Source organism: Piliocolobus tephrosceles, chromosome 4 (assembly GCF_002776525.5).
Source record: "Piliocolobus tephrosceles isolate RC106 chromosome 4, ASM277652v3, whole genome shotgun sequence".
In the NCBI taxonomy this organism is placed as follows: Eukaryota; Metazoa; Chordata; class Mammalia; order Primates; family Cercopithecidae; genus Piliocolobus; species Piliocolobus tephrosceles.
This window is the reverse complement of record NC_045437.1, coordinates 91,915,493-91,939,863: the sequence shown is the minus strand read 5'-3', so window position 1 is coordinate 91,939,863 and position 24,371 is coordinate 91,915,493. Positions and strand designations below refer to the sequence as shown.

Below are 24,371 nucleotides of genomic sequence, written 5' to 3'. Positions count from 1 at the left end.
TACAGGTGGATATATAGTTTTTCCAACACCATTTATTGAAGAGACTGTACTTTCTCCATTGTGTATTCTTGACACCTCTATCAAAACTCAATGGATCATAAATGTATGGGTTTATTTCTGGGCTCTTTGTTTTATTTCATTTGTTAATATGTCTATTTTTATGTCAGTACCTTGCTGTTCTGATTACCATCACTTTGTAATCGATTTTGAAATCTGATAGTGTGATGCCTCCAGCTTTGTTCTTTTCACTGAAGATGGCTTTGGTCCTTCAGGGTTGTCTATGACTTCATACAAATTTTAGATTATTTATTCTATTTCTGTGAATAACGTCATTGGAATTTTGATCGAGATTGCATTGAATCTGTAGATCCCATTGATTAGTATGGACATTTTAACAATACTAATTCTCCTAATCCATGAATATGAAAGATCCTTCCTTTCTTGTGTGTCATCTCCAATATCTTTCATCAATGTTCTATAGTTTTCAATATACAGATCTTTCAGCTTCTTGATTAATCTACTCCTAAGTATTTTTTATGATATTGTAAATGGGATTGTTTTCTTAATTTCTTTTTCAGATAGTTTGTTGTTGGCCTATAGAAATACCACTGGTTTTTGTAAGTTGATTTTGTCTCCTGCAACTTTAATGAATTCCGTTATCAATTCTAACAGTTTGGGTTGGCTTTTAGGGGTGTGTGTGTGTGTGTGTGTGTGTGTATTTGAATGCCTTCCATTCCTTTCTCTTGCCTAATTGCCTTGGCTAGGACTTCTAGTACTATGTAGAATAGGAGTGTTGAAAGTGGGTATCCTTGTCTTGTTTCTGATCTTAGAGGAAATGCCTTCAACTTTTCAATGTTGAGCATGATGTTAGCTATGGACTTGTCATATATGATGTTTACTGGGTTGAGAAACAATCCTTATGTAACTAATTTTATCATAAAAGAATGTTGAATTTTATCAAATGCTTTTCATGTATCCATTGAGATTATAAGGTGGTTTTTGGCCTTGATTCTGTGAATATGGTGAGCCACATTTATTGATATGCCATATCCTTTTTAGACTCTTATTTCACTCTTTATACAAGAATCAACTCAAAATGGATTAAAGACTTAAGCATAAGACCTGAAGTTGTAAAACTACCAGGAGAAAAAAATCAAGGAAAGCTCTGTGACATTGGTCTTGGAAGTGATTTCTTTGATAAGACCCCAAAAGCACAGGCAACAAAAGCAAAAATAGACAAATGGGATTGCATCAAATTGAAAAGCTTCTGCACAACAAAGAAAACAATTAACAGGCAAAAGACCATCCATAGATTAGAACAAAATATTTGCAAACCATACGTCCAATAAGGGACTAGTGTCCAACATAGACGAAGAATTCAAACTACTCAATAACATGAAAATAAATAACCCTACTAAAAAAAAATGGGTGAAGGACCTGAATAGACATTTATCAAAAGAAGATATGCAAATAGCCAATAGATATATGAAAAAACCCTCAATATGTGTAGCCATCAGTGAAGTGCAAATATAAAACCACAATAAGATATCACCTAATACCTGTTAGGTTGGCTACTATGAAAAATATGAAAGTTAAGTGTCAACAAGGATGTGAGTAAAAGAGAAACCTTGTACACTGCCATATTATAAATTAGTGTAGCCACTTTGCAAAACAGTATGGCATTTCCTCAGAAAACTAAAAATAGAAGTACCACATAATCCAGCAATCCCACATCTGGATATGTATCCAATGGAATTGAAACCAATATCTGAAAGAGATGACTACATTCCCATGTTCATTGCAGCATGAGTCACAGAAAGCAAGATATGAAAATGCCCCAAATACCCATTAACAGATGAATGGATTAAAATGTGGAATATATACACAATGAAATACTATTCATCCTTTAAAAAGCAGGATATTCTGTCATTTGCAACAATGTGGATGAACCTGGAGGACACTATACTAAGTGCAGCCGTCCTCAATCTTTTTGGCACCAGGGAACAGTTTCGTAGAAAACAATTTTTCAACAGACCAGGGAGTGGGGAGGTTGTTTGGGACCATTCACATGCCTTACATTTATTGTGCACTTTATTTTGATTATTATTACATTATAATATATAATGAAATAATTAAACAACTCACCACAATGTGGAATCAGTGGGAGCCCTGAGCTTGTTTTCCTGCAACTAGATGGTCCCACCTGGGGGTGGTGGGAGACAGTGACAGATCATCAGGCATTAGATTCTCATAAGGAGCACACAACCTAGATCCCTCTCATGCACAGTTCACAATAGGGTTTGTGCTCCTATGAGAATCTAATGCCACTGCTGATCTGACAGGAGGCGGGGCTCAGGGAGTAATGTGAGTGATGGGGACCAGCTGTAAATTACTGATGAAGCTTCTCTGGCTTGTCTACTGCTCACCTCCTGCTGCGTGGCCTGGGGGTTGGGAACCCAGGCTAAGTGGAATAAGCCAGACACAGAGAGACAAATACATGATCTCCTCATATGTGGAATATAGAAAACTTAAACTCATAGAAGTAGAAAATAAAATCGTGGTTACCAGAGGTTGCAGGGGTGGGAAGAAGGAGAGAGATGTGGAAACAGGAGATGCTGACCAAAGGATACAAAGTTTCAGTTAGACAGGAGGAATACATTCTGGTGATCTATTCCACAGCATGATGATGATAGTTAATAATAATGCATTGTGATTTTCAAAATATTTCAAAATGAGAGAATTTTAAATATTTCCACCAAAACAAATGATAAATATTGGAGGTAATGGATGTGTTAATTAGCCTGATTTTCTCATTCTGAAATGTATACATGTAACAAAACATCCAAATGTATCCATATATATATATATATACACTTGTCGTCAGTTCAAAATAAAATACATATAATTTTGGGTTTATCATTTATTCCTCTTTTAAATTTAGGGCTGTTAGAAAAAGGCAGCCCTCCCCATTGCCTATACCCTTCATAATGTTCTGTCAAAGCAATCACTGGATTCATCAAAGACTTGACTTTAAAATGGCTCTTTATTGGTAGGAGACTAAGTAGCTGTTTCACCATCTCATGACATTTTAATGTCTCTCATCCTCTGATGTTAATCTGATAAACCAGGCCAGATGACCACTTCCCTCATTGTCTCTTGCCTGCAACCACTCCTACTATCAATCATTGATTCAAGGAGGGTTTTTAGTGGCAGAACACAAAATCCACACCAGATGATGTAAATGGAAAGGCAGGGCCAGAAGACCAGAATTAGTTATTGAAATACTGTTGGGAAAAAATGCCAATCACATTAAAGTGGCAATGCCTTTGTCACTGCTGCCTGTTGTGTGGCATTCATGATACCACAGGATACTAAATTTCATGATATACAGGATACTAAATTTCACCATAGCTTCCCTAGAAGAACTTATACCACACTACCAGAAAATTCGTTCTCCTTGCATACCACTTCTTTTTCATAATGTTCACCTCTATCTGCATTTGTCGTAGTATATAAGTGCATTTTCTTAGCAGAACCTACACCACATGGGACGATCCTAGCTGTAAAGACAACAAGGAAATGTAGTTTTTATCTTTTCAGCCTCTTTACTACACAGAATCTAAAGGTTGAAGAGATTTGAAGTACACATTGGTTTACCCAGTCTGTATTTTCTGCAACAGATGTTCAAAAGTAGAATACTAGGAAATAGCTAGATTACAGCAATTAAAGAAGAGAGATTAATTCCAGAGAGCACCTGGTGTTCCCTCCAGTTTATGTCTTGAATATCTAAATGTTTATATGATGCATCACTTGGCTTTAAGAAATCCAATCTAGAGAAGCAGGAAAAGAAAAGGATGGGCTAGCAGAGAGAAGAGAGGTTAACTTTTATTTGAGTAATATAAAAGACTTCATTAGGGAGGTAGCGTCTGAACCTACAAAATTTTAAAGTTTCATGTTCTAGACCTCTTATCAAAGGTGTCTGGCATTTAAAGGTCTGGCATAATAAACTGCATTGAAATAATAAATGAAGAATAAGGAGAGGTTAAACATAAAGGACTCCCTGAATGCCCAATTGGCCTTCCTGCCCATAATTCCTCCCACCTAGGATTCCTCCATTTGACAATCATTTCTTTCATTGCTACTCTTTCTCTAATTGACCTCTGAAAATGCAAACGCTCCTGGGAAGAGTTTTAAAAATTAAGCTCTTATCAGTTATTAATGTCTTAGCTCATTCATTTAAAAACATGTACTGAGCACCTACTCCTTGCCAGGAACTCTGCTAAGTGCCAGGGATTTGGAGGGATACACCTGTGAACAAAACAAGCACGGCCTCTGCCTATATGGAGCTTACAGGTTAGCAGGAAGACGGGCCCTAAAAATAGCTGCACAGATCATTAACTTCTTACAGCTGTTCAATTCCGTGAAAGCACCATTTTCTTGGTTATAAAAAGCAGACCACGAGAGCAGACAACTTAGATATATCATTCAGGATATTTAAAATCTCAGAGGTGAAAAAAGTTTGTTTTAGAGATTTTAATATATGTGAGCCTAGCACTTCAGATACATATTTCCTAAGATAGCTTTATGTTTGGAAGCTTCATGAACACTTTTTAAAAGATATTTTACAATAAAAAATACACATTTGTTTCTAGCATCCCTCCATAATCAGCCTGCTGATTTTCTTCTTGGAACCATTATAGTGAGCCTGAGAGGAGATGTCTCTCTAGATCCTCTAAAGTTCTTGACGTTCTTTGATGGAGTTGGGTGATCCCTGGAGCTGACACAGTGGTGGCCTGGAGTTGCTTCTCCTCTCATTTCTGCTGTCTACTATGGGTGTTACCATCCTCCCAGGAGCACAGCTCAAACTTCTGTGTGACTCGCCCACTGTTTCCCACATCTCCCACATCTTGTCAGTTGGCAAATTCAGTTGATCGAATCTCCTCAATCTCTCAAATCCATCTTCTGTTTTTGTTACCACTGGTCAGATCAGGCTCTTAAACTGAACAGTTTAAGACTTAAACTGACTTACAATGACTTAAACTGAACAGTTGTAAATCCTTTTAAATAATTTCTAGGTCCACGGGATTTCTCTACTCTCATCCCTCTTACAAAGGGAAAAGGCCAGAGTTTTTTTGTTCATCCCTAAAATCTAAGCATTTGGCCCACAGCATAAAACATGTAAGGCAGTAAGCGTGTGTTCCCTGGAGCCTGGTTCTATTGTTTCCGTCTTCAGAAGCCTGTGATGGTTTGATGTTGCCTACAGACTAAAACCTCCTTAGCTGGGCCTCGCTGTACATCAGTCTTCCTTTCCACCTTATTTCTCGTGCAATCTAGTGATGCGCTTTTTGGTGACTGCTTACTGTTGGGCTCATGTTGATTTTTCCTGATGCTCCCTCCCTCCAAATCTTCACTTGTCAAAGTCCTACACATATTTTCAGACCCTGCTCCATGGTTATCTTTATAAGGCCTCCTGAGAGTCTTCTCCCATCATAATTGATCCACTGTCCTTCTCTCCCAATGACTTCATACCTCCAGTATATTACAGTCAGTCTTTTATTACAGCTCCTGAGTGGACAGGGTTGATTTTAAGTGCTAATTTTTATCAATTGGTAATGGCTGCCTGGAGCACTGTATTGAGAAGGATTCTAAGGGTATACCTGGGTTCCTCAAGCAGGGTGCCAAAGCAAATTGGATGCATTACGTGAGTGGAGGAGAAGAGAGAGAACAAACTGCCCATGGATTCGCCAACTTTATTTAGATCCCCATTGATGTTTCTACTCAGCTGGATCAGGTGCTGGTAAAGACATCTTTCTATCCTTGTAGCCTCCAGCATAATTCATTTTCAATTTGAAGCTTAAATACTCTATTCCCTGATTTTAAAGGTTTATAGTTTAAAATGACAAATATGACATTTGAGATAGAATGTGGTAATGGAAAAGAAAGATATAAAGTGCTAGGGAAATGGTCCTTGAAGACTGGGTAGGAAGACAAGGGAAACAAGAAGGGAAGGCAGCCCTGGTCAAGAGTAAAGAATGAAGATACAAGTTTTTAAAGTGTAAATTCTATTCCGTTAAGTAAAAATGGTCCAGAATTTGTTGAAGAGAAGTGAAGGCTCAGTTTATAATGATAGGCTTGAGTTAGGTTGGTGCAAAAGTAATTGCATTGAAAGTAATGGCAGAAACCACAATTGCTTTTGCACCAACCTAATATATCATGGGAGCTATGAATGCCTTCCTAAGAAGTACGGATATACTCAAGTATGCTAACGTATGATAGATAGTTTTGAACATAATCATGATTGCACATTAGAGTGAACAAATTCACAGGGCCAAGTAGAGTCTACTCCGGAAATATGCAGATGATTGAATGTTAGAAAAATCTATCAACAAAAATTCTGTATGATCTTATTAATGTGTGCTGAAAATCTATTGATAAAATTCAACTGTGCTTTTTTTAAGCCCAAATAAATTAAGAGTAGAAAAAGCCTAAGCTTCATAAATGTCATGTTAAATTGTGAAATACTAAAAGGCGTGCACATTATAATCAAATCTAATTCAGAAATGTTCATGGCTTTCACCATTTTTTAACAGTCTTTGGAAGATAACACAATAAGATTTAAAAATAAGCAATTGAAATATTAGAAAATAAGAGTCAAAAAGGCATTATATACAGACAATATGATTTCTATACACAGACAACCCAAAATATGACTTGAAAAGTGACAGAATATAAAGTCCCTTTACAAAATAATGTTTGTCCATTATACTAGAAATAACCTTATCAAAATGGAAATGGCAAAGAATGGTTAAGAGTATAGAATTGTATACTTGAAATTCGCTTCAATGTCTTCACCACAAAACAAAACAAAACAAAAGGGTAAACAAGTGAAGTGAGAGATGTTAACTAACTTGATTGTGGTAATCACTGCCCAAAACATATGTATATTGAATCATCATGTTGTATATCAGAAAATCATATAATTTTGTCAACTGTGGCTCAATAAAGCTAGAACATTTTAAAGGGAAAGGTGTATGTATATTTATTGACTAGAAAAGTACCCATGATGTTTTTCTAGAAGTTGTTCATAATAGACAAAATATAATACTCTCTTTGTTTAAAACTAGGGAAAACTGAAAGCCCAACCACAAAAAAAACAAAGCTGTATGTATGTGTATATGTTTTCATAAGACTTTCGAAAGTGTGAAAAATATTTCCCAAATTGTTGTCACTGGTGGCCACAATCAGATGGGTAAGGGAAGAGCAAGACAATCATTTTACTTTTTACTCCTTTGTTGTGCAAAGGCCTGATCCAAATGAGTGGTAATAGGAATTAAAAGAAAAAGACAATTGGGAGATGTCTTACAGAAGTGGAGTGGGGGAATTTGACAACTATTTGGATGTGGGTGGAAATCAAATGAAGAAGTCAAAGATGACTCAGCGATTTATAGGCTGAGTGACTGAGGGATCATTTATAGAAACAAGGATATCATGAGAAGGTGAAGTGAATTATTTTTTATTGTTACCAGAGGAGAGACAATGAGTTCAGGTTATCAATCAAAGCTGTGCTGCCTCTTGTTTTAAATAATAATTGCTCCAACAGCAAAGCTATTTGCCTTGATCTTAAAACCTCAAAAAAAATGCTACTTTAATGAGCATATGTTGGGTATGTGAATTATATACCTTAAAGATTGTTTAAATGCTGCTTTATTGTTTCATTTTATGTGAATTATGGAATTAAAAGACTGCTGTCGGTTATTTTACCTCATCCATGCGTATTCTAAGAAAAAAGGACATTTCCTTTTGAATCAGAAAAAAAAATTGTAAGAATTTAAATGAATCCCAAACACACACAAAGAAAAGCTTTCCTATTGTATACAGAATGACAGAGACTAAAAATATGACCTGAAGAATTTTTACTACATGTTTCATTTGTGTTGTTTTAATATAGTTATTCCTCTTGTAATTCAATGTCTAGTAAATTATTAAGAGTATATTGTTGCTAAAAATAAATTCTATAGAGGCAGCCTCATAAACATTTTTAGATCTAGGAATGGCTTAGGCACTTTTATTCCGTAGAAAGCAGCACTAGAAATTTAGCCCCATTGAGAATATATTTCTTGCAAATATTGCCAAAATGCTAGGTGAATTTATTTCTATATAATTATATTTTACATTGGGGCTGAAGCAGAAGTGCTTAATTCATAGGTATGAGCTTTTCTGCACAGATAAATGAGTCAACTGTCACCTGAATAAATCATTTTAATTTTAATTTTAATTTCCGGTTAGGTAGAAGTCAACTGCTCTTGTTCTTATTCTCCACTCATCATTGATTATGTTTTCACTTCACACAGTATTTCTATGTTCATATTTCTTAGTTGAATTGTGTGGAGACTTCCATGGGAAATGTTTTTATATTCAATTTGTTTTCCGTAATCTGAGTTAAAACAGGACATTTCTGTAACTGCCATGTTTTTATTTTGAGTCTAGATAATTTCATAAATTTCAAAACCTTCAGAGAACTGGGTGATTATGAGACTGTATGAAATCAGAAGATTATTTATTTTATTGACTAATTCTTATAATTTGGGTTAAGCTACATATGGTCCCCCTTTGGAAAAAATAGAACAGATATAATAAATTTAATATTTTTCATATTTCGTGTTTTCCAGAAAATAAACACTGCTGGAACCAGTAATGCAGAAGTCCCCTTGGCTGATCCCGGAATGTACCAGCTGAACATTACATTAAGAAGGGGTCAAAGTTTAGCTGCTCGAGATCGAGGAGGTAAGAGCATAAGAGCAATATCACCTAGAAGCTTTTTTATGTGTTTATGACAAACTTTGTTTTCCATGTGATTGCTTGAGTTATAAAAAAATAACTAGAATATAATTTTTAGAAGCTTGAATTCAAAGACACAGTTTGACGCATTACTTGACTCCCATGACCATGGTGGAAGACGTTTTGATGCAAGTTCCAAAACTCTGACTTATTCCTAACCCAGACAGCAAAGTCCCTATCAAACTGCTGATAAATTAGACTCTACATCATATGTAATTACTGACATAATTTGTTACATAAGTGAGGCATACATTTGAAGCCATGTCAGAACTTACCTTTTGGTAGACCTGAAATTCTTTTTGCTACATACATTTGTTCAGTTGAATCTGTTCACGTTGCAGGACCCAGGACTAATATCTCTCCAAAACTTCAGAGATTCCTAACAAGGGATCTTTTGAGGCCTGGTCAGATCTGGCAGTAGTCTCATGGTTAAACACATTTTGTAGGTCATGATGAAGGATAAAACAAGGCATAAAACAAGGCAAATGCTCTTAAGTTCCCGGATTCCAAATCCCAAGGCAATCTCCTGATGAACTAAGATAGGCCACATGAGGGATTCCTTGAACCCAGGATAGAGGCAGGACCAAGGATAGACCCCAGATAGGCTGTGTAGCATCCTTTGCACATTTTGAATGTGAGCACTGCAGGAGGTGGATATGTTGAGGGCCCTGAGAGCCCTCAGTTCCAATGGAGGCTGAGTTTGGGGTGACTCCTCCTGCCAGGAGGAAGGAGAGTCCCAGGCCTTGCTAACTCATTGTTGGACAACCCTGAGAGTGCTTCTGGCACCATATGATCCTGTTTTATTCCTCCTACCCTATTTGACATCATATGTAGGGAATAGAAGGAACCAAATTAGGGCTGCAGTTTTAATTTGTCTCCTATATCTAAAGGAATAAAATAGAGAAAAATAATTTAATATAATACTAGAGTGTTTTATGACTAGGAACTGTACAAATAATAGATTCAATTGTTAAGTAAAAACTAGTAAATATCAAACATTCTTGTCTGGGTGTGTTGGCTCACACCTGTAATCCCAGCACTTTGGGAAGCCGACATGGGAGGATTATTTGAGGCCAGGAATTTGAGACCAGCCTGGACAACACAATAAGACCTTGTCTCTACAAAACATTTTAAAAAGTTTAAAAAGACATTCTTAGTGAGGGAATATGTGATTGATGATATAGAATTTAAAAAGATAGGAGAAGTTTTCAAAATAACCATCTGGTTTAGTAGCTAAGGACAAGTGTTTATTGATTTGAACTGCCTGTTTCCAAAGAAGATACAATTAAATTAGATAAAGAAAATAATGCAAATAACGAAGTATTATTTTGCTATATTTACTGTATACAACTTTTTTTTTTTAGTTTTCCAAGTGCTCTCAGTTATATCATTCGATCTAAAACAGAATTGGACTTGGCAACAGAAAATCAAAATTTTAGTCCTACATAGGCCCCCAACAATTTGAAATGCATATATGTATAATAATTTGTTGTAGCATTGTTTATAATTATAAAATATTGGCAATAATCTAAATACCCATAAATAGGGGAGTGGTTGAATAAACTATGGCATATCTACATGGTGGAATACTATGGAGCTGTAAAAATAAATAATGAAAATCTCTAGAAATTGATATGAAAAAATGTACGGGATATATTGTGAAGTTCAAGTAAGCAAAGTACAAAAGAGTATCAACAATATGCAACATTCTGTGTAAGAATTTGTGTGTTGTCTTCTCATTTGTACCAAAACAAATACAGAAATCAAAAGCTAGCAACTAATGAAATTGGTAACATACAGAATGTAGGTAAATAACAGATGGCTAGAATGGGAGATGGGAATGGGGTAAAAGGGATGAAGAGGAAATGATATTTATCTGAGTCAATTTTCTTAATTAATTTGAAGTCTTTATGACAATATTTTAGCACCCCAAAATAGATAAATAATTAAAATCAACCAGGATGTGGGAGGAACCCATAACAATAATCTCATCTCAAAGGGATAAGAAATAAAACCACTAACCTAAGTAGCTATGTAAAGCAGTATTTGAATTATACATACAGGCCTACTTTGGAGCTATTGCAGGTTCGGTTCTAGACCACCACAATAAAGCAAATATCACAACAAAGCAACTCACACAAATTTTTTGATTTCCCAGTACCTATAAAAGTTATATATATATATATATATATACACCATACTGTAGTCTATTAAGTGTGAATAGCATTATTCACAAAAAAAGTATGTCTAAAAATGTATGTACCTTAATTTTAAAAATACTGTATTGCTAAAAAAAAAAATGCTAACAATCATCTGAGCCTTCTGTGAATGATAATCTTTTTGCTGGTGGAGGGTGTTGCCTCGATGTTGATGGCTGCTGATTGATTAGGGTGGTGGTTGCTGAAGGTTGGAGTGGCTGTGGCAATTACATACAATAGGACAACAATGAAGTTTGCCACATTGATTTACTCTTCCTTTCACAAAAGATTTATCTGTAGCATGAGATGCTCTTTGATAGTACTTTACCCACAGTAGAGTGTCTGTCAGAATTGGAGTCAGTCATCTCAAACCCTGCTGTTGCTTTATCAACTAAGTCAGTGAACTATTATAATCTTTCGTTGTCATTTCAACAGTGTTCACAGCATCTTTACCGTGAATAGATTCTTTCTCAAGAAACTACTTTCTCTGCTCGCGCATAAGAAACAACTCTTCATTTGTTCACGTTTTATCATGAGATTGCAGCAATTCAATCATTATCATCAGGCTCCACTTCTAATTGTAGTTCTCTTGGCATTTTCACCACATCTACAGTTACTTCCTCCACTGAAGTCTTGAACCCCTCAAACCCTTAAGTTATCCATAAGGCTTAGAAGCAACTTCTTCCAAACCCGTGTTAATGTTGAAATTTTGACCTCCTCTCATAAATCATGAATTTTTTGTTATTGTTGTTTTAGAGACATGGTATTACTCTGTTGCCCAGGCTTGAGTGCAGTGGCGCAAACATGCTGTAACCTCCAACTCCTGTAACTCCGGCACCCTCTCGCCTCAGCCAGCTGATTAGCTAGGAGGACTACAAGTGTATGTCGCCATGCCCGGCTATTTTTTTTTTTTTTTGGTAGAGATGTGGGCTCAGTATGTTGCCCGGGCTGGTCTTGAACTTCTGGATTCAAGTGATCTTCCCCCTTTGGACTCCCAAGTTGCTGAGGATACAAGCATGAGACACTGCGCCCAGCTAAGAAATGTTCTTTATGGCATCTAGAATGGTGAATCCTTTCCAGAAGGTTTGCAATTTGCTTTGTCCAGATCCATCAGAGGACCAACTGTATATAGCAGCTATAGCCTTACAGAATGTATTCTTAAATAATAAGCCTTGAAAGTAGACATTACTGCTTGATCGATGGGCTGCAGAATGGATGTTGTGTTAACAGGCCTGAAAACAACACTTGTGTCCCTGTATATCTTCATCAGAACTCTCCGGTGACTAGATGCATTGCCAATAAGCAGTAATATTTTAAAAGGATTCTTTTTTTTTTTTCTGAGCCGTAGGTCACAACACTGGGCCTACTAAATATTTAGTAAACCATGTTATAAATAGATATGCTGTCATCCAGGCTTTTTGGCTTCATTTATAGTGTACAGGCAGAGTAGATTTAGCACAGTTCTTAAGGGCCCTAGGATTTTCAAAATGGTATATGAACATTGGCTTCAACTTAAAGTCACCAGCTGCATTAGCCCTTAACATGAGAGTCAGCCTGCTCTTTGAAGCTTTGAAGCCAGGCATTGACTTCTCTTTAGCTATGAAAGTTCTCGATGTCATTTTCTTCCAATAGAAGGCAGTTTCATTGAAAATCTGTTGTTTAGTGTAGCAACCTTCATCAATTATCTTGCTATATTTTCTGAATAACTTATGACAGCTCCTTGCACTTTCATGTCATAGAGATGGCTTCTTTCCTTAAACCTCAGGAGCCAATACCTGCTAGCTTCCAGCTGTTCTTCTGCAGCTCCCTCATGTCTTTTCATAGAATTGAAGCGAGTTAGGGACTTTGTTCTGGATTAGGCTTCGGTTTAAGGGAATGTTTTGGCTAGTTTGATCTTCTATCCAGACCACTCACTTTCTCTATATCAGCAACGAGGCTGGGTGTCTTTCTTATTCATGTGTTTACTGGAGTAGTGTTTTAAATGCCCTTCTAGATCTTTTCCTTTGCATTCACAACTTGGCTACCTGTTTGGAGCAAGAGGCCTAGTTTTCAGTCTGTCTCTCCTTTTGACATGCCATTCTCACTGAAGTTTAATCATTTCTAGCTTTTGATTTAAAGTGAAAGATGTGATCCTTCCTTTCACTTGTATACTTAGAGTCCATTGTAGGGTTATTGATGGGACTAATTTCGGTAATGTTGTGTCTCAGTTAATAGGGAGGCCTGAGGAGGAGGAGAGAGATGGACTAACAGCTGGTCAGTGGAGCGGTCAGAACACACACAACATTCACTGATTAATTTCTCAATCTTCTATGAGCGCAGTTCATGGGGCCTCCCTCAAAACAATTACAATAGTAATGTCAAAGATCACTGATCACAGATCATCATACAGATATAATAATAATGAAAAAGTTTGAAATGTTGCAGAAATTACCAAAAGGTGACAGAGACATGAAGTGAGCATACGTAGTTTGAAAACCGGTGCTGATAGACTTGCTCGAGGCAGTGTTGCCATAAACCTTCGATTTGAAAACAAAAACAAGAAACCAAAACTCTTGGAAGCACAATCAAACAAAGTGCGATGAAATGAGGTATGCCTATACTATGAAACTCCAGATAAAAAGAACTATACATAAATGTATGTACTCCAGACCATGATTATTGATTCTGAAACTACTTAATGTATATAGCAGGAACAAGCAAATTAGTAAATATTATAAACAATGACAGTCATGATTCTCATTGTTGGAGATAGTTACCAAAATAGAAAGTAGGCAGTCTAGAATGAACCCTGTGGTGCTAGACAGGTGTCAGTATGATCTAATGATTTTTGTTAATCTTTATACAGATATATAGAAATAAAAATGTATGGAGATATGTGTGTGTGTATATTTCCTAATCTGTCTGCTGAGAGGGCCTAGAAGCAATGACAAAGGTATAATGACAAAGTAGCAGTGAATACATTTGGCCAGGTCTTGGTTTTTCAATACAATTTCCCCAATAAAAGTAATCAAGGGGCCAGGCGTGGTGGCTCACACCTATAATCCCAGCACTTTGGGAGGCCGAGGCAGGTGGATCACAAGGTCAGGAGATCGAGACCATCCTGGCTAACACAGTGAAACCCCATCTCTACTAAAAATACAAAAAATTAGCCAGGTATGGTGGCAGGCGCCTGTAGTCCCAGCTACTTGGGAGGCTGAGGCAGGAGAAAGGCATGAACCAGGGAGGCAGAGCTTGCAATGAGCTGAGATTGCGCCACTGCACTGCAGCCTGGGTGACAGAGCAAGACTCCATCTCAAAAAAATAAAAAAATAGTAATCAAGGCTCCTGGAGAAATAGTTGATTTCAGACAGACCTGGGGCAGGGAAAGTATAATATGAGCCTGGATCATTTTGCAGTGCTAGAAAGTAAGGGAGTGCTCAGAAATTGATGGCAAAATGTCAAAGTCACATAGGAGCCAACTTAAAGGAACATCTAATGACCAAAGCTGGGACAATTTCAGCAAAATTTAATAATGGTTGTATTAGTCCGTTCTCACACTGTTATAAACAACTACCTGAGACTGGGTAACTTAGGAAGAAAAGAGGTTTAATTAACTTATAGTTCCACAGGCTTAATAGGAAGCATGACTGGAAGGCCTCAGGAAACTTACAACCATAGCAGAAAGTGAAGGGGAATCAAGCACCTTTTACATGTCCTGGCCGGAAAGAAAGAGAGTGAGGGGAAAAGTGCCAGACACTTTTAAACCATCAGATCTGGTGAGAATTCACTCACTATCATGAGAACAGCATGGAGGAAAGTGCCCCCATGATCCAGTCACCTCCCACCAGGTCCCTCCCCCAACATTAGGATTACAAATCAACATGAGATTTGGGTGGGGACACAGAGCCAAACCATATCAATGGTAATAATGGAGTAAAACCCATAGAATAAAATAAATATCTTTGTGCTGATAAGTAATTGAATAAATAAGTGGAGGAGAAGGTATAAGCATTTCTTATGGTAGAATTCCAATAAACAAATGTAGAAGGGAAAATTGAAATAGAAAGTCACCTTTGAACAAACACCCCAGTAACAATAGCAGGCAAAACCATCATCAATAGATGCTAAAATTTTATATGTACAGTTATGATGTGAAACAGAATTTTGCAGCATTTCAAAGTATTTCTCCACAAGCTATGTAAGAATTACCAAGGGAAAAATGTAACTTCACAATGGGGAAACATGGAAGACACCAACTTAACCAGGCGGTCAAAGTCAGAACTGAGAAGACATGCAGACATCACGAACCCCCTGACAGGGTACAGTGAAAACAGCACGTCATTTCTGTGGCATTCTTGTCGAAGTGCAGAGCCTCAATGTAATCATGAGACAACATCAGGCAAACTCTGGCAACGTATGACATCTGTTTATCTGAGCTGAGTAGCCCCTACCTTTTGGACAGTGTGTGTTTAATCTTGTTTCACCATTCCCTGTGCCTCCACAATTTTGAGTGTGGGTCTCACTGTGTATGTGCCATTGATTTTCTTATAGTAGCAAATTATTCTCTGCAGACTTCTCTGCCAAAAATTATAAAAACAACTTTCAGTGGAATGAGAGAGCCATGTACTTAAAAAAAATGGGAGAAAAAATATTACTTTGTGGAAATGAAGAACATCGTGAAGTGTTTAAAATGCCAACTCCAATCCAGCTTCATTAGTTTACTTACCTGCCTGGCATTAGTGAAATTTTTATTGGATAAAGATAAAAATAAGAAGAGAAATTTAAACGGATAAAACAACCTGAGTTAAGGATTGATTAAATATTTATCCTTGAACCATCTCTGAATAACAGATGTGTTAAACATTTGATTGGATAGATAGTATTAGGTCACTTGAGATTTGCAAATTTATATACATATAATTGGTAGGATAATTAGATGGAGATGGATAGCTTGAAATGAGAAGACAAGCTAGGAAGCACTGCAGTCATGTGAAATATAATGTTGAGGGCTTGAACCGGAATTATGGGTGTGGAAATAGAGAAGGAAAGTAATGTATGACAGATGGTTCAGAGGAATGTCTGATAGGACTTGGGATCAATTGGATGAAGGGACTCAAAAAAAAATTAACTATTAAGGTTTAAAGCCTGATGATGCCTGGAAACCGTGTGGTGGTTGGAAAAAGATAAATGTAGAGAAAACACTTATATAACTATTATAATTAATGAAAATTGAACTCATCACTGTATGACAAGGATGCCCTCAGCTGCTACCCAGCAAAATCAAAATGGTTATGCCCCCTATGTCTCATATCACCCTTGCACAGAACAGTGGAAGGGAAAAACTAATTTCTACCACTGCCACTATCACTAGAATGTGGTTTGGACTTCTTCAGAATCTCCTTTCTACATAACAGGCACTGAAGTGGACTCAGCAGGCAGAACTGCCCAACTTTCTTCCATTTCTACACCTATTTTCCGGAAACAACAACCAGATGGCTTCTTGAAATGCTACTGCCTTTTCCTGAGTTTTGTTGTCTTTTCTTTAAGCAGCATGATGAATTAGAAAATACATGATCTTGGGTAGTCTGACAACGTAAGTTCAAAGTCAGGTTTCACATTTTGCTAGCTATGTGACTTTGAGTGAGATATGCAGTTTCCCTGCTGCAATTCTAAAGTTCCAGATTTAGCAAATAAAACTACATGATGCCTAGTTAAATTTAACTTTCAGATAAATAATGTATTATCTTTTATATATATCTGTTATATATATTCATATATATGAATATGTATCATATAATATCTGGGGCATACATATAGTAAATTTTTTATCATTTATTTGAAATTTAATTTAGTGTCATTTTATCTGGTAGCCCTATAAAATTGTGATGTACAGTTATTATTTTTAAAATCATTTATATTTTCATTAGGTTGGGTTTTTAGGAACTATACCTTTTGGCAGAGACATCTACATTATAATCTATCAAATTTTGAATGTAATGTTTTGACATGGCTATCTGTATTCTTAAAAAATATAAGAGCAATCTGGGTAAATATATCTGGTAATAGCCATTTTCTGTCATTTGAAATTTGGGTCTTGAAATTTGGGTCATGGAGGATATAGTAGTTTCCTTGAGCTGCCTTAGCAAATTATTCCAAACTTGGAGGCTTAAAACAACAGAAAATTTATTATCTCAAACCAGGACTCCAAAAATCAAGATGTGGTAAGGCAGCATTCCCTCCCAATGCTTCTCTCTCTCTCTCTCTCTCTCTGCCCCTCTCTCTCTCTTTCTTCCTCTCTCACTCTCACCCTCACTCTTAGAGACAGGGTCTCTCTGTCACCGAGGCTGGAGCACAGTGATGTGATCGTAGTTCGTTGCAGCCTCAAACTTCTGGGCTCATGGAATTCTCCCACCAAGCCTTCCCAGTAGCTAAGGCTACAAGTGTGAGCCACTGTGCCCATCTGGGAGAATTCTTGATACTTTCAACTTCTGGTGGCTGCAAGCATTTCTTGGCTTATAGATTCATCACTACAATCTGATTCCATCTTTGTATGGCCTTCCCCTGTGTGTCTCTATGCCTTATATCGCCCTTTCCTTTCTTTTATAAGGACAACAGTCATTAGATTTAGGCCCCACTCTAAATCCAGGATGATCTCATCAAGATCTTTAACTTAATTACATCTTCAAATACCCCATTTCCAAATAAGGTTATGTTCACAGCGACTAGGGGTTAGGATTTGGACATATGTTTGGGGAGGACCCAAGTTAACACATTACTGGAAACAATTCATTTTCTTCATGTACTAGGAACTAGTTTAAATGATCAAAAAAAGGACGGACAAAGCCAGTCTCCCAAAAGATGGGGTATTTCTCTGCCCCCTGTGATGAAATCAATACATAAAACTGGAAGCGAGTGTCAAGCAGTGCAGTCTTTATTCAATGACCATGAAATTGAGAAATGAGAGCATAGCCCACAAATTGATTTCTCAATTAGTGAGGGGTGAGGGCATTAAAATATGCAGTTTCTCTAATGAAGGGGTTGGACATTAAAAGCAAGGGGAGGAATAGTCATGTCTTTTCCAGAAATGGGCTGCCTTCTTTTTTTTTGTCATTTTATGGCTTCTTCTGGTCATTGTCATGGTGATTGTCAACTGTCATTGTGCTGATGGGAGCATTATTTAGCATGGAAATGAGGTTATAATGAAGCTTGAGGTCTTTTTGAAGTTGTTCAATGGCTATCTTGGTTCTAACTAGTCTCAGCTTGCTTAGTTACAAAGGCGACTTTTTATCACAGGCGTTCTGTTTCTTACAGATAAGCAAAGTTTAGACAGGGTAGGAATTCAGGCTATGTCATGTAGGTATTACACTAGGTAACAATATGAACCTGTTTATTGTGATTCTATTTATAATAGTGTTTTAAAAAAATCCTGTGTTGAGTAGATTTAGAGAATCTCATTCACTCCATTCTGAAACTCTTCAAGTCTACTCTGTGAGTCTGGTGTATCATTGCTAAAGAAAAGTTTGCCAGTGTTGTGAGAACAATATTTTCAAGGTAGAGTAAGAATTTAAAAGCTTGAGGGATGGGAAAGGTTTTAGAACTTTACCCCCAGTGAAGTTTCACTTTTTTCACAGTATACTGAAGTCTCACTAATTGAGAACTTCTGCCAGATATAAGGCAGCCAGATCTGAGAAAAATAAATTTTCGGACATTTTTAAAAAACCAATTCAAGGCCGGGCGCAGTGGCTCAAGCCTGTAATCCCAGCACTTTGGGAGGCCGAGACGGGTGGATCACGAGGTCAGGAGATCGAGACCATCCTGGCTAACACGGTGAAACCCCGTCTCTACTAAAAAATACAAAAAACTAGCCGGGCAAGGTGGCGGGCGCCTGTAGTCCCAGCTACTTGGGAGGCTGAGGCAGGAGAATGGCGTAAACCTGGGAGGTGGAGCTTGCAGTGAGCTGAGATCCGGCCACTGCACTCCAGCCTGGGCGACAGAGTGAGACTCCGTCTCAAAAAAAAAAGCAATTTAATTTAATAAAACTGAAACATATTCTCTATTTTAAGTGTAAACAAAGTCTTTTTCTAGTTAGAGGGCCTGTCAGCAATTTTATCATTAGAATGTAATTTATGAAAGCTCAGAGAGAGTTATTCTCTGATTGAGGAAGGCATAGTAATATTTCTAGTATGTAATATGCATTAGGCATGATGGTTGGCATTTGCATATATATTCTCTGAGCCTAACAAAATTGGTCATATGAGCAGCTGCCACCTCATCATATGTGCTTATGGTTTGGTATTCAGGGTCCTCTTTGTTTTTGATCCTTGGGAATTTTCTTTAGGGTGGGATGGCCAGTGATATGGTTTGGCTGTGTCTCCACCCAAATCTCATCTTGAATTGTAGTTCCCATAATCCCTACATGTCATGGGAGGGACCCAGTGGGAGGTAATTGAATTGTTGGGGTGGTTACCCTCATGCTGTTCTCATGATAGTGAGTTTACATGAGATCTGATGGTTATATAAGGGTTTTTTTCTCCCTTTTTCTCATTCTTCTCTTCCTGCCACCATGTGAAGAAGGAGGCATTTGCTTCCCCTTCCACCATGATTGTAAGTTTCCAGCCATGCAAAACTATTAGTCAATTACACTTCTTTCCTTTATAAATTACCTAGTCTCGGGCGTATCTTTATTAGCAGCATGAGAACAGACTAATACAGCCATATATCCCAGTTTTTCCGGAGGCAATTGTGTTTTTTACCTGGTGACTGACATAATTGTTAATACCACCCCATTTTACTCTCAAAAGGGCTCCAGTTTCAGAGACATGGAATATACTGATGCTTCCTAGAATAAATCTCATTAAAGTTCATCAGAAAATTAAGCATTATGGTTGATCCTTTTTTCCCAGGAGGAGAATGCAACTTGTATCCTCAGAGAAAGTTTTGTCTCTAAGCAGGTTTCAGAAAGTTTTGTTGGCAGTCCATTCTTTAGATTTATGCAGCCTTTAATGAGCTATCTTGATCAAGAAAAGGCCTGTCATGTTGTGTTTTTGTGCTAAAATCATGAATTGAACATGTTGCTAGTCAATCACTTTTTGCATTTCCTACAGTTGGTGGGAATCAGGTATAGCCTTGTTTTACCCAGTACAGACACAATTATTTCTATGCATTCTAATGTTATTTCTTTAACCAGTGTTTGCCATTGAGAAATTTTTTTAAAATAATGTATAGTAACTTAGTTTTAATGATAGTTATTTCATATAGTCTATGATTTTAAGCTTCTAATACACATATATAAGCACAAAGACACCCATACCCCTACATACACACATATACATATATGTATATTTGTGTGTATATATATATACACACATACATATATATATATATATATATATATATAAGCTTCTGAATAATACATATATAGCAGGTCCTCAAATAACATCATTTTGTTCACCTGTGTTTTGTTATTACACTGATGAGAAAAAAAAATAATCTATTCCCAGCCAGGCCACTGTCTGTGTGGAGTTTGCACATTCTCCCCATGTCTCCCTAGGTTTTCTCTCTGGGTGCTATGGTTTCCTCCCACATCCCAAAGATGTGCATGTTAAATGAAAATTGTCTTAGTCTTCGTGAGTGTGGGGGTGTGTGAGCACACCCTGCAATGAGATGGTGTCTTGCCTGGGGCTGGTTCCTGTCTTGCACCCTGAGCTGCAGGGATGGGCTCCAGCCTCCTGAACTGGAATAATTGGGTAAATAATTATCTCACTTGTTTTGTTAATCTGCCTTAAATGTTTGTTGTATTAATATGTTCCCACACTGCTATAAAGAACTACCTGAGATTTGGTTAAAAAAAAAGAAAAGAAAAGAAAGGAGGTTTCATTTCATTGGCTCATGGTTCTGCAGGCTATATAGGCTTCTCTTTCTGGGGAGGCCTCAGGAAATTCATAATCATGGCAGAAGGTGAAGGGGAAACAGGCACATATTCACATGCCCAGCAAGAGAGCAAGAGAATTGGGGAAGGTGCTACACCCTTTCAAACAACCAGATCTCATAAGTACTCTATCATGAGAACAGCAAAGGGAAAGTCTGCCCCCATGATTCAGTCACCACCTACCAGCTCCCTCCTTCCACACTGGGAATTACAACTGGACATGAGATTTGGGTGGGGACACAAAGCCAAACCATAATATTCCACCCCTGGCCCCTCCCAAATCTCATGTCCTTCTCACATTTTAAAACACAATCATGCCTTCCCAACAGTACCCCGAAGTCTTAACTGATTACAGCATTAACTCAAAAGTCCAAGTCCAAAGTCTCATCTGAAACAAGGCAAGTCCCTTCTGCCTATGAGCCTGTAAAAGAAAAAAAAAAAAATCAGTTACTTCCAAGATACAATAGATTTACGGGCAATGGGTAAATGCTCCCATTAAAAAAGGTAGAAATTAGCCAAATAAAGGCGCTACAGGCCCCATGAAATTCTGAAACCCAGCAGGGCAGTCATTAAATCTTAAAGCTCCTAAATGATCTCCTTTGACACCATGTTTCACATCCAGGGAAGACTGATGCAAGGGATGGGCTCCCAAGACCTTGGACAGCTCTGCCCCTGTGGCTCTTCAGGGTACAGACCCTGCAGTGGTTTTCACCAGTTGGTGTTGAGTGCCTGCAGCTTTTCCAGAAACATGGTGCAAGCTGTTGATAGGTCTACCATTCTGGAATCTGGTTACCCTCTCCTCACAGCTCCATTAGGCAGTGCCCCAGTGGGAACTCTGTGTGGGGGCTCCAACCTCATATTTTCTCTCTGCACTGCTCTAGTAGAGGTTCTCCATGGGGACTCTGCTTTTGCTGTGGACTTCTGCCTGGACATCCAGGTGTTTCCATACATCCTCTGAAATCTAGGCAGAGGCTCCCAAGCCTCAACTGTTGCCCTCTGTGCACCTGGACGTTTAACATCACATGAAAGCTGCCAAGGTTTTTGGTTTGAACCCTCTGTAGCAGCAGCCTGAGACATATCTGGGGCCTTTTAGCATAGCTGGAGCTGAAGCAGCTAGGATGCAGTGTGTCATGTCCTGAGGTGGCACAGAGAAGCAGAGCCCTGTGTCTGGCATACTAAACAATTTTTCTCTCCTAGGCCTCCAGGCCTGGCTGCCACAAAGACGTCTGAAATGCCTTGGAGGTATTTTCTTCCATTGTCAGCAATCAACATTCAGCTCCTCTTATGCAAATTTCTTCAGCAGGCTTGAATTCTTCCCCAGAAAATGGATTTTTCTTTTCTACCAGATGGCTAGGCTGCAAATTTTCTAAACTTATATGCCCTGCTTCCCTTTTAAATATAAGTTTCAGTTTCAGATAATCTCTTTGCACATGCATATGAGTGTACACTCTTAGAAGCAGCCAGGCCACAACTTGAATGCTTTGCTACTTAAAAATTTCTTTAGCCAGATACCCTAAATTGTCTCTCTCAAGTTCAGAATTCCACAGATCTATGGAGCAGAAGCACAATGCCACCAGTTTCTTTGCTAAAGCACAGCAAGAGTGACCTTTACTCCAGTTCCAAATAAATTTCTCACCTTCATCTGAGACCTCCTCAACCTGGACTTCACTGTCCTTATCACTATCAGCATTTGGTCACAATTTTATAAGTCTCTAGGAAGTTCCAAACTTTCCTTCATCTTCCTTTCTTCTTCTGAGCCCTCAAAACTGTTCCAGCCTCTGCCCATTGCCCAGTTCCATAGCTGCTGCCACATTTTCAGGTATTGTTATAGCAATGCCCCACTTCTCTGCTACCAATTTTCTGGATTAGTCCACTCTCACACTGCTATAAAGACATACCTGAGACTGGGTAATTTATAAATAAAAGAGGTTTAATCATCTCATGGTTCTGCAGCCTGTACATGCTTCTACTTCTGGGGAAGCCTCAGGAAACTCAGTCAAGGCAGAAGGTAAAGGGGAAGCAAGCATGTCTTCACATGATGTTGAGTGAGGAGGTACTGTATTTTCTTCTTTTACTGTTTTATTTACATAGATGCAAAACAGTATCACTCACTGACACACAAAGATTTCCTGTTGCATGTTCATAAAACTAAAGCCATAAGTTGTAGTCATGCATTGCTTAATGACAGGGATACATTATGAGAAATGTGTTAATAGGTGATTTTATTGTTGGGCGAACATCATAAAGTGTACTTACACAAACTGAAATGATATAGCTTACCACCAAGGCTATATGCTGTAGCCCATTGCTCTTAGGCTACTAACTGTACAGCATGTGACTGCAGTTAATACTGTAGGCAGTTGTAACACAATGATATTTGTATATCTAAACCTATTCCAACATAGAAAAGGTACAGTAGAAATAAGATATAAAAGATAAAAAATGGTACATCTGTGTATAGTCCATTCTCATGTTGCTATAAGAAATACCCAAGACTGGGTAGTTTATAAAGAAAAGAGGTTTAATTAACTCACAGTTCTGCATGGCTGGAAAAGCCTCAGGAAACTTACAATTATGACAGAAGGTACCTCTTCACAGGATGGCAGGAGAGAAAATGAGTGCCAGCAGGGGAAATGTCAGATGCTTATAAAACCATCAGATGTCATAAGAACTCACTATCACGAGAACAGCATGGGGAAACTGCCCCCATGATTCAATTACCTTCCACCAGGTCCCTCCCATGACATGTGAGGATTATGGGATTACAGTTCAAGATGAGATTTGGCTGAGGACACAAAGCCAAACCATAGTATTCCACCCCTGGCCCCTCCCAAATCTCATGTCCTCACATTTCAAAACATAATCATTCCCTTCCAACAATCTCCCAAAGTCTTAACTCATTCCAGCAGTAACCCAAAAGTCCAAGTCCAAAGTCTCATCTGAGACAAGACAAGTCCCTTCTGCCTATGAGCCTGTAAAATCAAAAGCAAGTTAGTTAATTCTTAGATACAATGGGGTTACAGGCATTAGGTAAAATACAACCATTTCAAATGGGAGAAATTGGCCAAAACGAAGGGGCTACAGGCCCCATACAAGTCCAAAGTCCAACAGGGCAGTCATTAAATCTTAATGTTCCCAAATGATCTCCTTTGACTCCATGTCTCACATCTGAGTCACGTTGATGCAAGAGGTAGGCTCCCACAGCCTTGGGCAGCTCTGGCCCTGTGGCTTTTCAGGGTGCTACCCCCTTCCTGGTTGCTTTCACAGGCTGGCATTGAGTGTCTGTGGCTTTTCCAGGCATACAGTGCAAGCTGTGGGTGGATCTACCATTCTGGGGTCTGGAGGACAGTGACCCTCTTCTCATAGCTCCACTAGGCAGTGTCCTAGTGAGGACTCTGTGTTGAGGCTCCAACCCCACATTTCCCTTC

The 24,371-nt window shown here is 38.1% G+C and overlaps 1 protein-coding gene across 10 annotated transcripts in view; it reads left to right on the top strand.

Annotated features, from left to right (window-relative positions):
- Positions 1–24,371, top strand: part of MCTP1 (multiple C2 and transmembrane domain containing 1) — a 594,518-nt gene that overhangs the window by 266,773 nt on the left and 303,374 nt on the right. For all 10 annotated transcript variants that reach the window (XM_023212153.3, XM_023212158.3, XM_023212156.3 and 7 more), the window contains one exon: positions 8,670–8,784. In XM_023212153.3, coding sequence (XP_023067921.1) covers positions 8,670–8,784 — 115 coding nt within the window. The remainder of the gene's footprint in view (positions 1–8,669; positions 8,785–24,371) is intronic.